At 42.7% G+C, this 14,813-nt stretch overlaps 1 protein-coding gene across 7 annotated transcripts in view; it reads left to right on the top strand.

Annotated features, from left to right (window-relative positions):
* The window catches only part of DLG1 (discs large MAGUK scaffold protein 1), a 434,654-nt gene that overhangs the window by 287,317 nt on the left and 132,524 nt on the right, over positions 1-14,813 (top strand). For 6 of the 7 annotated variants that reach the window (XM_079315711.1, XM_079315713.1, XM_079315714.1 and 3 more), the window contains exons 2-3: positions 7,645-7,691; positions 7,931-8,062. In XM_079315711.1, coding sequence (XP_079171837.1) covers positions 7,673-7,691; positions 7,931-8,062 — 151 coding nt within the window. In that variant the 5' untranslated portion in view covers positions 7,645-7,672. Of the gene's footprint in view, positions 1-7,319; positions 7,692-7,930; positions 8,063-14,813 lie in introns of those variants that run through there. The other variant, XM_079315712.1, reaches the window with a different exon arrangement.

Here is a 14,813-nt window from a genome sequence, read left to right on the forward strand (position 1 = left end):
AGGCACAATACCACTAGGATTTAAAGAGTGGTTTTAACAAGACCCACATGAAGGCTCTCTGCAGAGAGAGAAACTGGCAGGTTTACAAAGATTTTCTGCACCTAAACATGTATCAAAATATAATAGAAAAGCTGTGTGGACACTGCAGGATCTCAGTACCACTGGGTGCTCACTCCCGGGGTGAAGGGCAGGATGCATTAACTGTGGGCAATTCCTGCAGCCCCTAGGTCCTCTTCATCAATAGATCCTGCAAGCTGGACAGTTTCCCAGGTTTCTTCACTGTTCCAGCTCTGCAGTTGTTCAATGGGACACTGGAGGACTCACCCCTTAGCTTCAGTCACTGGCAGCCTCTCCCTTTAATTATTCATAAAATTCCAAACAAGACTAAATTTTTTCTTAAATTATCCAGCTGCATTCCATTTTAATCCCCCTCTTTTCCTTCACATATCTGTGGTACATATTTGCTTTTATCCTCCCAAAACTTCTACACAAACAAGGAGGAAAAAAAACCATTAAAGGGAAGGTGTGCCTGATAATTCAATTACCTGCTCACCACCAGTGAGCCAGGAGGGCCAATTTATGCTGACTCCAGTAACTCCTGCTCTCAAGTGATCTCTGCAGAAAAATTCCACAATCTCAAGGAGCAAGGAGTGGGGCAGGGCAGGAATGGGAAGCTTGGGCCCTGTGCACCCATAGCCCAGCTTGTAGCCAATAATAAGCACAATGCTACAGATGGAGCCACAATTTGTGAAGGGCAAGGCAACAGTGTGCTGGTTGTGCTCCTGCTAATTGTCCTCAGATATGTATTTCCCCAGCTTTTGGTGAGCTCAAATGGTAGGTGTTAGCACAGGAAGAAGGAATTTTAAACAAGTTTAGCTGTCTGTCATTCCAGGAGAGAGAGGGTTTACTATAAGAGCTCCACATGCTCAGTGTGTTTGCAATGTTTGGAAATACTCAGTGTTTGGTGTGAAGTACAATGTCTTAATACATTGCAACAAAACAGTTTATTTGGAGAGTCACTCCTAGCTTTGAAATAAGGTACTTTCTGACAAGTATATTTTGATTCCTATGAGCATCACTGCCAAACCCCCTTTCTATTTTTCCCACTCACCTAATCTAGGTACACGTGCCTGTAATCCCAAAATACAGAGACTTTTTGTCTGTTCAGGTGCACATGATGGACAATGTGGTGGTGGCAGAGCATGTACCTCTCACCCTTGTGCAAGAGGCATAAAGCTGGGCACAATCCCATTCTTTCTGCTACAAATACTACATTGTTTGGGTTGGGAAAACAAAAGTGTCTTGATGTGACATGCTGTGATGTCATTTTGCTGTGCTGATGGATCTCGTGGTTCAGGCACACCAGTTTCTGTACTGGGGTGGTGAAAATCAGCACACAGCAAACCAAGCCATTGACTGCAGCTCTGTTTCAAGGCATGCTGGGGACTGTGCCACAGAAATAAAGGAAGAGACTTCCATGTTATTTACCCTATTTCTATAGAGTAAGAGTGGCTTCTGCCCTTTCTGAGAGATGGTGCTACTTTACATAGTCTGTATCTGAATCCCACAGTGAGGTTTTAATAGCTCTTTCTTGTGCTTTGTCTGAACTAGAGTGCCTTGCTATTTTGGGGACATTTGTTACACTTTCATAGGATGTGAAGAGTTTATTTTTAGTAGCAGTTGTTTTAATTGGGTAATGTGAGCATACAAAAATCCATGAATTTACTTTCTAAACACTCTTCTTAGCATTTTTCAGGCAAACCCCAGGGCAACTGCTGCCTCCCTCCCAGGAAAACACTGCTCAAGAGCCTCTAATGTGCTCTTTGAAGGTTTACTTCTTGCATCAGGTTTTCACACAGACAAACTCACTTCATACAACATACCAACCTCTCTGCTTAATTTGACTGGGAAAGTTAAAATAGGCAGGTTATATAATGATGTTTATCTTTACATCAGGAAGTCAACTAAGAAGCTGTTAAGCTGATATTATATAACACAACCCTGATTATAGAAAGTGTGGAGGAAGATGGTCTAGGTTTATGCATGTCATATTGGCAGTAATTGTTAACAATTATAATTAATATTGTTTTGTATGCTTTTGTTTTTGATGTTTTGCAGCCTTCCAGAAGATGTTGGACCATTAGCAGCCAAGCACTGAATTTTAATTGTTTATAAAAATTACAATTGCACCCTTCTATACATTAGATACATATATTTAAATAAAACATTCTAAGTAAGGAAATAGAAATCTCATATTTCTTATAATGCCCTAGTTCCTGAGCTGGAGTAATAAAACTCACTCTTTTGTAGGATTGTGAACTGTCCCAAACCCAACAGACAAATCTTATTACAAGAGCAACAGAAAGATGTGTTGTATACACATGGCATACAATCCCTAATAGAACAAGAGCTCAAACAACTCCAGCACACACAAACTGCACAATGATAGGGGAAAAATAGTCTTTTAGACAAAAAGAAGTCCAGTTTTCTCTTACTCTCCCTGTAAACAGGAACACGTTCATCTACTAGTCATGCCCAGCTGGACTCTCTAATGCCAAGGATAAAGATATCCTTGTATTCTGATGGAGATCAAATTAACCTGAGACAAGTTTCAGTTATGAGGACAAACTGGACATACAGTTCACAAATGAAAATCATGAAGATTTTATTACTGTGGAAACTGTCTTCTCTGTATTAAAAAGAAAGAGTAAAATTAAATAAGCAGAGATGTGTAAGAGGATCCCATAAGAGTTCCATTGAGTAGTCTTAATTAAATTTGTTGTACTGTGATTTTTGAAAATAGAACTTTGATTTTAACAACTGAAGATCAGATCCTTCCCCTTGTAACAGGCAGCAACTTATTTTACCCACAAGAATGAAGAAGACAGACAAAAGTGAGCTGTTATTTCAACTGTTAGCAGTATCTATGACAGGCACGTGACTCATGGGTGGTGTGACAGAGTAACTACAGACTGTATTGAAAAGAGTAACTTTAATCTTTAGGGGCCCCACAAAAATTTTCTATTTATAATAGCTTTTGCATGGAAAAAAAGACACATTACCGTTCTGTTTTGATTCAAGTGGAATGCTTCTGCAATAAGTTGTCAGCATCTCTTATAACCCACAGAATTACAGATGATAATGGAAAGGTGCTCTTCTGAAAAGACAGCTCCTGGAAGGTAAGGCTGAGGCACATGATCCAAACTTATCAGAGTATCCAGATGAGTGGAGGCATAATGAACAAGCTAACTTCACTCAGGCTTCATTCCTTGTTAGGCAGGGGAAATGAGGTTTCATTAGTTTCATTGCTTCCCCAGCTAGTTGTGAAGCACTGCATCGAGTTTGCAGGGAAGTGAAAGCTTTTCTGCAGCTCTCAGAGATCCCTTCATGAGTATGAATTCTCAGTTCTGAATGAGTAAGGGAAATCATCTGCTTTATATAGTGACTGTTAGTACTATATGGTGAGTTTGGATACTAAATCTGACAACTAAGAGAGCATCAATTTTATTATTTTTGTGTTTTCTTTCATTAGTAAGTAAAACATTTAAATATCTTGAGTTTTACTCATTATTCTTCAACAGCCAGGATTTCTTTTTACTAAAATTAATACCATAACTATATTATTCTAGAAATTTTCCACCTTATATACCAGTGTCCATCTTTAATTATGAACAGATGTACCTGTATTTATTTAATCTATCCCACCTTCTGTTGTGATGGAGTATGTCTCACCTTGTAACTACTGTATTTTTTGGCCATTCTAATAACTGTAAATTCCTGCCACGTGATGATGTCTGCAGTCCTTTTTTCTTGCTGTTCTTGTGTTGATTGACATTATGTGTGGATCTAGGGGGTGTTTTTTGAAGTCTCCTGTTCTGAGTTTGTTATACCTCTCCAGTTACTGTGTGGGACACCAGCTGCAACACATCCACTGCCCTGCCAGTTTGAGAAGTCTGCACTGTCAGCTGGCTCCAGTGGGGCTTAAGGGGCTCACCAGGTAGCTGGCACGAAGTCAAATTCCCCTGTGTCCTGCTGCCCTGCCTGTGGCCACAGTGTGACTGCCTCAAAACATAAGGAGCTTGGCAGCATTCTCGTTCCCTATGGTGTTGTGTCAGCTCCCCAGGTGATGTTTCTAAAGCAGAAAGAGCCATTTTTAAAGTGGCAGCTGGACTGCTTTGAGGAGTAGGAGCTGGTGGAGGATCAGGTACAAATCTGTGGCAGGGCTCACTACTGTGATCACTTGCCAGAGCAGGCAGCTGCCAACAAGCTCTGGCATAGTTTCTCAAAGTGGGAAAACATCATCTCTGTTTCACTATAGTTTATGAAACTGGGGTTATTAGGCTCTTACACAGAGCTGTTTTTTTCCCAATGTACAAATGGCATGGGCTAGGACCAGGTGGCTGTTACAGAAGGTTTTCCAGGGTAAAAAGCTTGTGTTGTGTTGTGCTGGCCTCCCTGCTGCCAAAAGCTGCCTGGTCCTGCATCACACATCCCCCCTAAGCTGTAACAAGCTGCCTGTCCCTGCCAGAGACCATCCCAGGCAGAACATCCCAGACACACTCCTGGCAGCAGCTGCAAAAGAAGGAATTTTAAAGGGGAAATCTGAGAGCAGCAAGAAAACACCATTGGTCAAATCCTCAGATGCATCTGAGGACTAGAGTGGCAACAGGATGCTGTTTTGTGTAATTGTCCTGGAGTTCCTGTGCCAAGGGTCATTTTGGACCAGCCAGGGCATGCTAAGCACAGCATAATGATGATATGACCACACTGATGATGATACTGATCACACCAGTCACAATTTAAGCACAAGCTTTTCTGTATGCTGCCTGTAGTGGTTTGGTATAAATGATATTGCTTAAGTTGTGATACAAATGATGCTCTGGTTCACACTCAATTTTCCCCTCCTCCAAGGGAACTACACAATTTCCTGAAAGCTGGAGCCTGAAAAAAACAATGTGTAATACAGGATAGTTTTGCAACACTGCCTGTAGCTGCAATGTTGCTAGTAAAAATGTCATTTGCCATTCATGGGATATTTTCTGTATGTGCTGGAATTTCAAGCCCACTTTCCATGCTGAAGTTTAATACTGTGCTTTCTGGTTCAACTGCTTTCAATCAGCAAACACACTCCTAGAACAGAAACAGAAGTGCCAGGAACCAACATCGTTCTCTGAGGTACAATAAGGCTCACCTAATTGCTTCCTGACTTGCTGATCCATCATCCTGACCCCTTCTTTGATGTTTCTTTTCTTTTTTTCTTTTTTTTTTTTTTTCCTAGAGCATTAGTAACAAGTGAGAAATGCTGTTTCAGGGTGTTATATATGGGATTATTTCTCTATCCCCAGCACAGTGACCGTATGTAATGGGATTATCTCTTATTTAAAATAAAAAATACTTGGAAACATCAAATACTGTGTATGAAAAAGTAGTTTCTTTATGGAGGTTACTTTGATTGTGAAAAAAATTCCTTTTGTTTTGTTTTGTTTTGCAATAATACACTTATGTCAGTCAGCAAAACCAACCTGAATGCTGCAGATGTCTCCTTTCTGCTAGCTAAATTTAGATTGTTCTTCCTCTCCTTCTGTATATATATATTCCTCTGACATCAAGAGGGCTATTGCCTCTTTGCAGCACATTTATTGCTGTTGTAAACACTGAAAACTGATGAGGCCAGATGATGGAGGCTTCTGCCAATGCCTTGTCTTAGCCTGCTTTCATTTCAAAATATCTGAACTGGTACCAGCTGGTGCCAAAATTTTGAGATATGAAAATAAAACTAGAAAGGAAGAAAATGGGCAATGTGTGTCAGCACTAAATGTATGTCTGCTTGCTTCAGCGAGATGTGTGAACACTCTCACAGTACAAAGCTATGGGAGGAGGTGAAGAAACTCCTGGCACAAATCAAAGAACAAAACATAGAACTATTGGGGAGGGAAAAGTTATTTTCTAGATCTGGGTTAGATCTGTCATGGTGTAAGTTTCCTTCAGATTAGGTCTTTGGCAAAGAGAAATCTAGTTCTGATTTTTAGACTTCAAATTTGTGAGAGTTGCCCAGGAGACTCCTTTTAGGTTCTTTGGATAAGTTCTTGAACATTTTCAGTTGTGCTTAAATCTAAACAGTGTAAATGGAAATGTGAGCTTGGATTTAGGGAAAAAAAAAAAAAAAAGCAGCACATCAGTATTTGCCTTGAATTTTGAAGTCTCTTTCTGCCTCTCATATGTGTGTACATACAGAGTTTGAGTGTATCAGATCAGAGGCTCTGGTTGACTGTCCATCTGATTGAGAGAGAAGCTAAATTCCCTCTTAGAACAAGAGTTACCCCTACATCCTTTAGTACACATTACATTACATCCTTTAATATGCATTCCCTTTTAATGGGTATGTAGAATTTGCTGCAAAGTCCACTAAGCTCATGTTTCTATCCAAGACACCCATTTCTATGCTCTGTCATCTCTTTGCCATCTTGCAAAATAGCAAGCTGTTTTGCATTTGAAGGGAACTCCTTACTATTTCCATGCCAGTTTGAGAAAGTAACTATCATGATTCTGACCAGCCCCCGATGTCAGCCTGTGCTGCCCATTTCTTTAATTTTTCAGGAACAAAAACTTTTCATGTTTTCTCCCATGATGTCCTTATGCTGACCTTATGTGCTGTGTTAATTGCAGCAAAGCTATTTCTTTATCTTTCTTCAAGTCCTTCCTCCTAATCCTGATCTTTACCAGGATGACTGAAGAAAGAAAGAAAGAAAAAAAAATAAAAAAGCCAGCAACAGGTGGATGCCAGTGCCCCGTGTGGAGGCCGGCAAGGTGTGTGAGATGCCGCTGCCTGTGGCTTGACGCCCGGCCCGGGCGCGGCTCGGTGCTGCCCGCGGCCGGGCACGGCTGTCCCGCGCTCCTTCCCCGCAGGAGCCGCTCCGCGCCCGGCGCTCCCGCAGCTCCATCCCGCTCTGGGGCGGCTGCCCAGAACCCGCCGCAGCCGAACGGGGACAGGCGGTCCCGCAGGTACCCGGCGCACACCTGGGGCCGCCGCGCCCCGCCGGGCACCACCAGGAGCGAGCGGCGGCAGGGACGCTGCGCTCAGGGGTGGTGCCGCCGGGGGCCGGTTCCCGTGTCGCGCCCGGGCTGCCCGGTGCCCGCGGCGGGACCGGCGCTGGTTGCGGCGCCCCGCGGGCCGGGCGCGGCGGGCGGGGCGGGGCGGGGCGGCCCCTTTAAGGCGGGGAGCGCTCACCTGCCTCCTCCCCCGCCCGCCGCCAAGGTACCGGCCCCGCGCCGCGCCCTGATTGGGCGCCCGCCGGGCCCGGTCACGTGGGGGGGGCGCGCTCCCCCAGCCTCCAGGCCGCCATTTTGGCTGGAAAGTTTGGAATTTCCGAGCAGTGCGGGCGGGAGGCGGCGGGAGCGCCCCGTTCCTGCCCGTCCCGGCGCCGGCCCGCCGCGCCGCCTGCACCGCGCTGTCCCGCCCGGCCCGGCGCGGCCCGGCCCGGCTCGGCTTGCCCCGCGGAGCGCCGAGGCGCCGCGGCGGCGCCGGCGGGAGCCCCGCGCGGAGCCGCTCGCTCGCCGGGCGGCGGGGTCGGTCCGGCGGGGCCGCTCGGGCGGGGCGGCCCCCAGCCCGCGCCCGGCCGGCAGGGGGCGCCGCCCCCGCGCCGCCCCGGGACAGCCCCGGGCGGGGGGCGCCATGCCCGTCAGGAAGCAAGGTGAGCGCCGCTCGGCCGGGGCCGCGGCCGCCCAGCCGCCGGCTGACAGCGCTGCCGCGGCGGGACGGGCGGGGGGGCGGCTGGAGGGAGCGGCGGGCACCGTCCCGCCCGCGCTCTCCCGGTGCGAACAAAGGAGCTGCTCGCCGCGCTGGGCGGTCCCGGCCGCGGGGGGCTGTTGCATCCCCGGTGCTCCTGCCCGGTGCGCACCGGTCAGCCGAGTGTATGATCTCCGCTTGCAGATACCCAGCGAGCCCTGCGCCTCCTGGAGGAATACCGCTCCAAGCTGAGCCAGGCGGAGGATCGGCAGCTGCGGAACTCCATCGAGCGGGTCATCAGCATCTTCCAAAGTAACCTTTTCCAGGCTTTGATAGGTAAAGGATGCTGCTTTCAGTCGGTGCGCAAGCCGCTCGGTTCTTGCTGATGCTGTCACTTGCGGTGTTAAGAGCAAAAGGTGTTTTACCCGAAAGTTACAAGCCATGTGCTTCTTGTCGTTGTGTTTTTGTTTTGCATAGTAACACACGTGTTGTTACAGATCAACAGTTCACTTGTTACACGTACTTCCTTTATTTGAGCCTTTTAACTGATCGAGACTGCTGAAAACTGTGGAGTAGTTTTAAATTCTGTAACATGTTATCTTAGATTTATTTAGATTGTTTCTCCATGCATCTAGTAAATTTCTAAGGAGGGTGCGGTTTTTTTCTGTCTGTATGTAACAGGTTAGTGAATGAATTGTAATGTTTTTAGTCTAAGGAGTCAGACAGTTCCTGTTGAAGTCTCTAAAACATTACAAAGCGGATATCTGAAGTGCAAATTTAACCTAAAGTAAATGACAAGAAACCTCGAATGCTTCTGGGAGTACTACAGTCATCTCTTCTCCTTTGTTGTGTATTTAAGTATAGTGAAAATACTATTCATTCCCAGTTTACAGTCCTTATAGTGCTTGAGTTAATAGATTTCCCTAAGTTCTTAGAAACACTTGCATGTAATTTTGAATTTCCTGCCTGTCTTTGGAAAAAAATCCCTGAGCTTAAATAGAACTTGCAGAATCCTGTCTTTATTTGGAAACTTCTGCAGAGAAACAGTGAGAAGTGGTTTCTTCTTGATTGATTGATTGTCACTATCTTTATGACAGCTAATGTTAGTTTACCCTCAGGAATAAAATTCGTTCATCTTTTAATAGTAACCAGTGTGTGAATTGGACTGATGGCAAGCATTGTAGCTATATTTGTTACTTGACTTACTAGGTGGTTACTGTGCTAGGGTGCACATCTTCCTCCCCCGGGCTGCAGCTTCACAACCTGTGTTGTGGTAAAGCACAGGGACAGGCAAAACATAAACTCGTGTTGCTGCTGAATGTTTTCTTCTGGAGCATTTATTTCATCTTGTGTAGATTTTCAGAAGACAGTGTTTGTGCTGGGTTTTTTTTCTTATCATGTAACTTCGTAAAGGGTAGTTATGAAAATAGGTCAGTTTAAAGAATCTTTTCCTTTTAGGAATTCTGCATTTCTCTTCATTACACAGTTGATGCTAATCAACTCCATGAAGAAGAGCTAAACATAATCCTTGTGGGACAGACATGAACGGATTCACTCTTTGTCAGATCAGAATGTTGAAATCTTGTGTCAAATATTTAATGTACAGGGACAATACTTTTTATGTTCACCCAGAAAATTTCAGTGTTGACTACCATTTTTCTTGTTCTGGGTGTGTGAGTGTGTGAGGGTTTTTTATTTTAGAACTCTTCAAGGCCCATGCAGTACTCTGATTTCTCCCCTTCATTGAAAGACACCAATCTGTTAACCTTTGATATTCAAACTGCAAGGTTTAGTTGCTTCTCATATCCACATATGAATCTTCATTGTTTACAACTCCACACCTAGTAGTAGTAGTGGACTTGAAAGAGCAGGCAGCCTCATGTCTGCTGGCTTTGTTCTGCAAGAGCAGAAATGAGGAATGTCTTGTTGCCTGGGTGGCCTCTGTGGCCTGTTTTCTTCTCTCTTGTATGAAGCTGCACGTTGACACCACAGGACTCTAGTTTTTCTTGAGTTCAGTTCATCTGTGCATGCACAGCAGATACTTCTTGGGAATGTTGCATTAACTTTGCATTTCCTGGGTCCCTGTATGATTGGTTATTAGATTGCATACATGTGTTCCCAAACCATCTGGCAGAAGGCTGCTACTTGCAAAGCAATTAATGCTGTCAGCTTGGGTCTTTCTCCTTTTACCTGCTACTTTCTGTGGAAATATGTCAGGGATGTTCTTGGTCCTAGCAGGCTGCTCTGGCTGTTGTTTTCCTGGAAACACCTTTTATGGTGTAATTGCTGCATGATGGGAGTAAAGAATGGGGAGACTCTCTAGAAAAGATGTGATCAGGAGGATCGCTGCAGTTACTGGGAAGACCTTGAGCTGGCTCCTGCTTGTCCTGCTTCCATGAAGATCTGGGAGCAGACTGGATGAAGTATTCAGTTGTGCTGGGGGTTAGACTTAACCTGGAATTCTTCATTGGCCATTGCTTTATGGCTGAATTTAAAGTGTGTGTTTTATAGGAGTTGTGATGTGTTTCCAACTGAAATAGCCAGTGCTGTTCTGACAGCAAGTTTCAGGCTCAACTGTACCAAGTTATTGCTCTTATAGATACTTCTTCCAGAAACTGTGCTACTTTTAGTTTCTGGTTTGGGTGCTTTTTTTTCTCTCTTTTTCTTAAAATTAGCAATACTAAAAAAAATCCCCATTAAACTTCATCCATTTGTTTTCTGCTTTTTCTGCCAAGTTACTGCACTATATCCAGGACTTGTTTGCCCATAGTAGGTAGGTTTGTGAAGGTTGTAGTCAGGATCTGCTGTCAACTTCATGTATCTTTTTTAGTATAATTTTTGACTTGGCAATCAAATGCTGTTCTTTCAAGCAATGAATAGCATTATAATGAAGAAAGTTAAATATTCCTGAAAACTAGAGACTATAACAGTGTTTCATGTTTTTAGATATGAAAAGGTTTTAGAAACTAAAGAGGTTTTAGAAATTGAAAAGGTACTTTTTTGTAACGTCCATTTGGTTGCTGAAGAACAAGTAATATTAACTTTTCACTTGAATTTTTATGTTATCCTCTCCTTTTAGTTCTCTCAATAAAATTTTAGTTCAGCAATCCACAAGCTTGACCTTGTTCTTGAGTTATGGCTTTAAACGGCTGGAATTAGACCAGTAACTAGTCAGTGTCACCAGATCCACATTGCAAGTGTTGCATTTTAAGTGATGTAACTATAAGAACTTTGTATCTGTAACAAAAGTTGTAACCACATGTGACCTCCTTAAAACAGTGTCTGAAAAAGCCCATTTTTATATTTTCTGTCCTCCATAATGTGGTTTTTTCCATTCCTTCAACCAGCTATGTGTAATAATGAATGTCTAGAACTTAAAGTAATACTAAGGACCTGTAATTAAAATCAACTTTAGAATACTGTCACTTTTAAGTCAATTTCCTTTTGTTCAGATTAAAAAATGTGTGGTATGTTTTCTAGTTTTTGATTTCTTGTTTTCAGTTAAATTGGCTTGTTCCTGATATTCTGATAATTAGTGAGCCAATTTATTAAGAGACCAAAGGAAAATATCCATATACAGAACCATGGCGTAGACTTATTTTGCTTTGGTATGGTATTTGATATTTATCTTCAGATAGTGAGGTTATAATTCTACAGGTGAGTTCTCTTCTCAGCTTAGGCACTCTTTTACCTTTTCAGAAGCTACAGGTTCTTGAAAAGGTACAGATATATTTATCTTTTTTAAAATATAGGAAGAAAACCACATGCAAAAGCAACACGTCTGAGAGAAAAACATATGAAGCAGACTCCTGTTTATACACACAATATTTTTGTTTAATTAAGATCTGCTTTTAATGGGTATCATGTTGAGATTTGCCATATTAAAATTGACTTCTAAAATTAAAAATATTACAGCTATAGCTAGAGACATAAGGTAGTTTGCTGCTTCAGAAGAATTCCTTTTCCTGACAAGAACTAACTCTGTGTGCACTGGTGCCAGAAAAAGGGAATTCTAGGAGAGTCTGCATACACTGGCAATGCAGTTGGGTGTGCTACTCTTCTTGCCTGAAGTAGGGTGTTTTTAATCTGTCTATCTAAATATCTATCTTACCTAATTTTGTAGCTATGCATATACATGCTGTTTAGTATAAATTGACAAATCTGACTAGAGTAGGTTCAACATGTTGAATTTCATTGTGTAAGCAGTCTCATTTGTTTCACTTAAAGTTCTTTTGCATGAAGATCTGCCTTGAAAATTGTGCTTATTCACTGGCTCTTCCTAGCACTAAACATTCAGTGTAGGAAATTTTGAATAAAATGTTGTAGTTGTTTCAGTAATCTTTACTAAACTGAAGAATGGCTTCTCCCAGTAAACATGAAGGTGCTTTTAACTATAGTTCGTATGAGCCTTATTAATTGAACAAAACATATTACAAATGCTACTAATGAATTTTTATACCCCAGAAAAGTAAGTCCTGTCTCTGACAACTTTGAAAGAAGTTGATGGTTGCATAAAGTAAGTTCTTTGTTCAGGTTTCTTAGACTGAAAATTAGAGGAATATAAAATTTAGTTCACAGATTTTTCATTTTGGTCCACATTGGCTTACAAATTAGAAAAACAACTCTAGATTTTAGACTGAAGTAGATTGGATTGGGTTAGCACTCCTCAAAGTTGGTCCACTTTGGAGTGGACTGGGCACATTCCTGGTGCCTGGCATGTGGCCTTGGCTCAGCTGTGTGTCAGCTCTTTTCACTCCTTCTCACTTCTCACTTAGCCACCTTGGGAATATTTCCTATACTTGCTGGCTACCTGGAAATCAAATACAGTTAGACACAAGCTCCTCTTCTGAACTGAAACCAAAGTGCTTGCTCTTGGGGAGACCTCAGTAAGAACTTTTATTTCAGGAGTATAGTTAATAGAGCATGTGCCATGAGGGCACAGTTAACTCTGCAGATTGGCTTGGGCCTTCCCATTTTCAAAGGTTACTGAAGCCTTGGTGCCTTTCAGACTCTGCTGAATAAGATTTGCATTAAGAATCAAGAAATTCTTGACAGTAAGTTGAGGATCTTTTTAGATAGTCAGTGAATATTGCTGGGGTTCATTATTAGTATGTTTTTCTTAGGGGAAGGTTTAGAGAGAATTGGATCTTCTGTAACATTGGATAGCATTGAAACACTGAAATCTTGTCCTTGCTGCGTTTTTGTGACTTTTTTCCCAGATTGCAACTTTTGTAATATAACATCTATTCTCATATTTGAGACTGAAGCATCCATGCAGTATAACCCTTGCAACTTTGAGTGTTGATTGACTTCTGGACAAGTTTCCTAAGGTATATACTATGGTTATGCTTGTTTTGGTCTCCTTTGAGTACACACAAGTTGGTCAGTTTTACAGAAATTTGACTTAGGGTTGTGTTTACAAAGGTAGTTAAGTACTTGATTACTTTCATCCAGATGGAGGGAGGATAAATATTTTAGTTGGTGTCCAGATGATTGGAATGTTAATTCAGTCATTGTTAGTATGTTTCTGCTCTGAAGTTTGTCTGAATGTCCCAGTCTTTGGAAGCACTTCATGTCTAACTCTTCAAGGAACCTAATAAGTGAAATAATCTCATTGCTCCTCTTTTTTTAAAGGATTACTTGCTATTTTGTATGTAGTGCAGTTTGACAGTTAGCTTGCTTTTTAAAGTGTTTTCCACCCTCTACTACATGTGTGTGACAGGGCAATGTATTGAATTTTTGGGATTAGGTGCTGCTTTTGGTAGCCTAAAATAGCAAGTAAGTAGTAAGTTGAGTAGCTACTGGTATGCAGATAAATAGTATTGTGGCAAAAGTTTATCCTTGTGGTATTTCACTGACTGTGTGTTCAGTGTTGAATAGCTGCACTGTAGAATATATCAATTGCAGTATTCTCTTCCCAGGGTTACCATTGAAAGGGTCTGTTGACAAAAAAATCTTGTCAATAAATCTGGTGTTCACTCAGGAGCTGAAAAGACAGAAGTTTTGAATAATTGGTCTAGTTTCCAGGTTCTGGGAAAGTTTGCCCTCTGGCCTGTCCTTTCTTTATTTCCCATGTTCTTTCACCTCTTTTCCCTAGGTGTGCTGCCTATCCTCCCATACTTCTCTCTATGCTCCTGGATTTGCTCCTAATCTCCCTCATCATTTGCTTCAGTGCTGGGTACAGTGTTGAGGAGGGGGAAAAGCATGAGAGAGGGTATTTATCCTGATCTTAGTCCTGCTTCCACAGTGGTCCTAGCAGCAAGGGCAGGCAGAACATCTTGTTCAGGTCTGCAGCTGGAATACTGTGTGTCCCCTGTGCATCTGGCTTGCCTGTATTTTGAGAGATGGAGCTTGTTTTGGTGCAGAGGGAAGGAATCTTTAAAGAAACTGAACTGTAGCAGCTGACTAGGAGTCTCCTGGCACAGATGGTTTCCTGAATTATAACTAGGCCAAATTTGCAAGATTGTTAAGAGACTGCAGAAGGTGTAGGACTGACACTAGAATAACCTCCTTAGCTTCATGCCCTTTGCCCAAGTTAGGGGAGGCTCTAGAGCTCTCTGATAAAGCTTTTCTGGGAATCTTGTCATGTGCAAGTACCTTCCCAGCCATACCCTCCAAACAGCTGACTTATTTTGGCTTGAAATGAAGTAGTCAGCCTAAGACAGGAGCAGCAAGGATAGCATGTGAGCAAATTGTAAAAGCACTGCAACTTCAAGTGGTTTTCAGAAACTGCAGGAGAAGCCCTAGTGCTGGAGGAGATGCTACTGTGAGGCACACCCAGCCTTGTGTTGCCACCGTTGGCACACAATTACCTTGAAGCCTGAGCTTTCTGTAGCTAGAAGAAGCTAATGCTAGTGTTGTCTCATCTAAGCAGAGCTATGCACCTCTATAGAAGCTCAACTAGGAGGCTTGAGTGAACTCATTCCAAAACTAGTTTGATTTTTTTGAATGCTTTTGTCTGGTGAGAAACATCATCAGTCCTGTAGACTGACATTATCTAGGGGACATACTATAAATAAGACTTAAATATAAGGTTTTTGTTGCTATGGAAGACAGTAGTAGATGCATCCCTTTAAGAAAAAAGTAC

This window comes from Erithacus rubecula (genome assembly GCF_903797595.1).
Source record: "Erithacus rubecula genome assembly, chromosome: 11".
NCBI lineage: Eukaryota > Metazoa > Chordata > Aves > Passeriformes > Muscicapidae > Erithacus > Erithacus rubecula.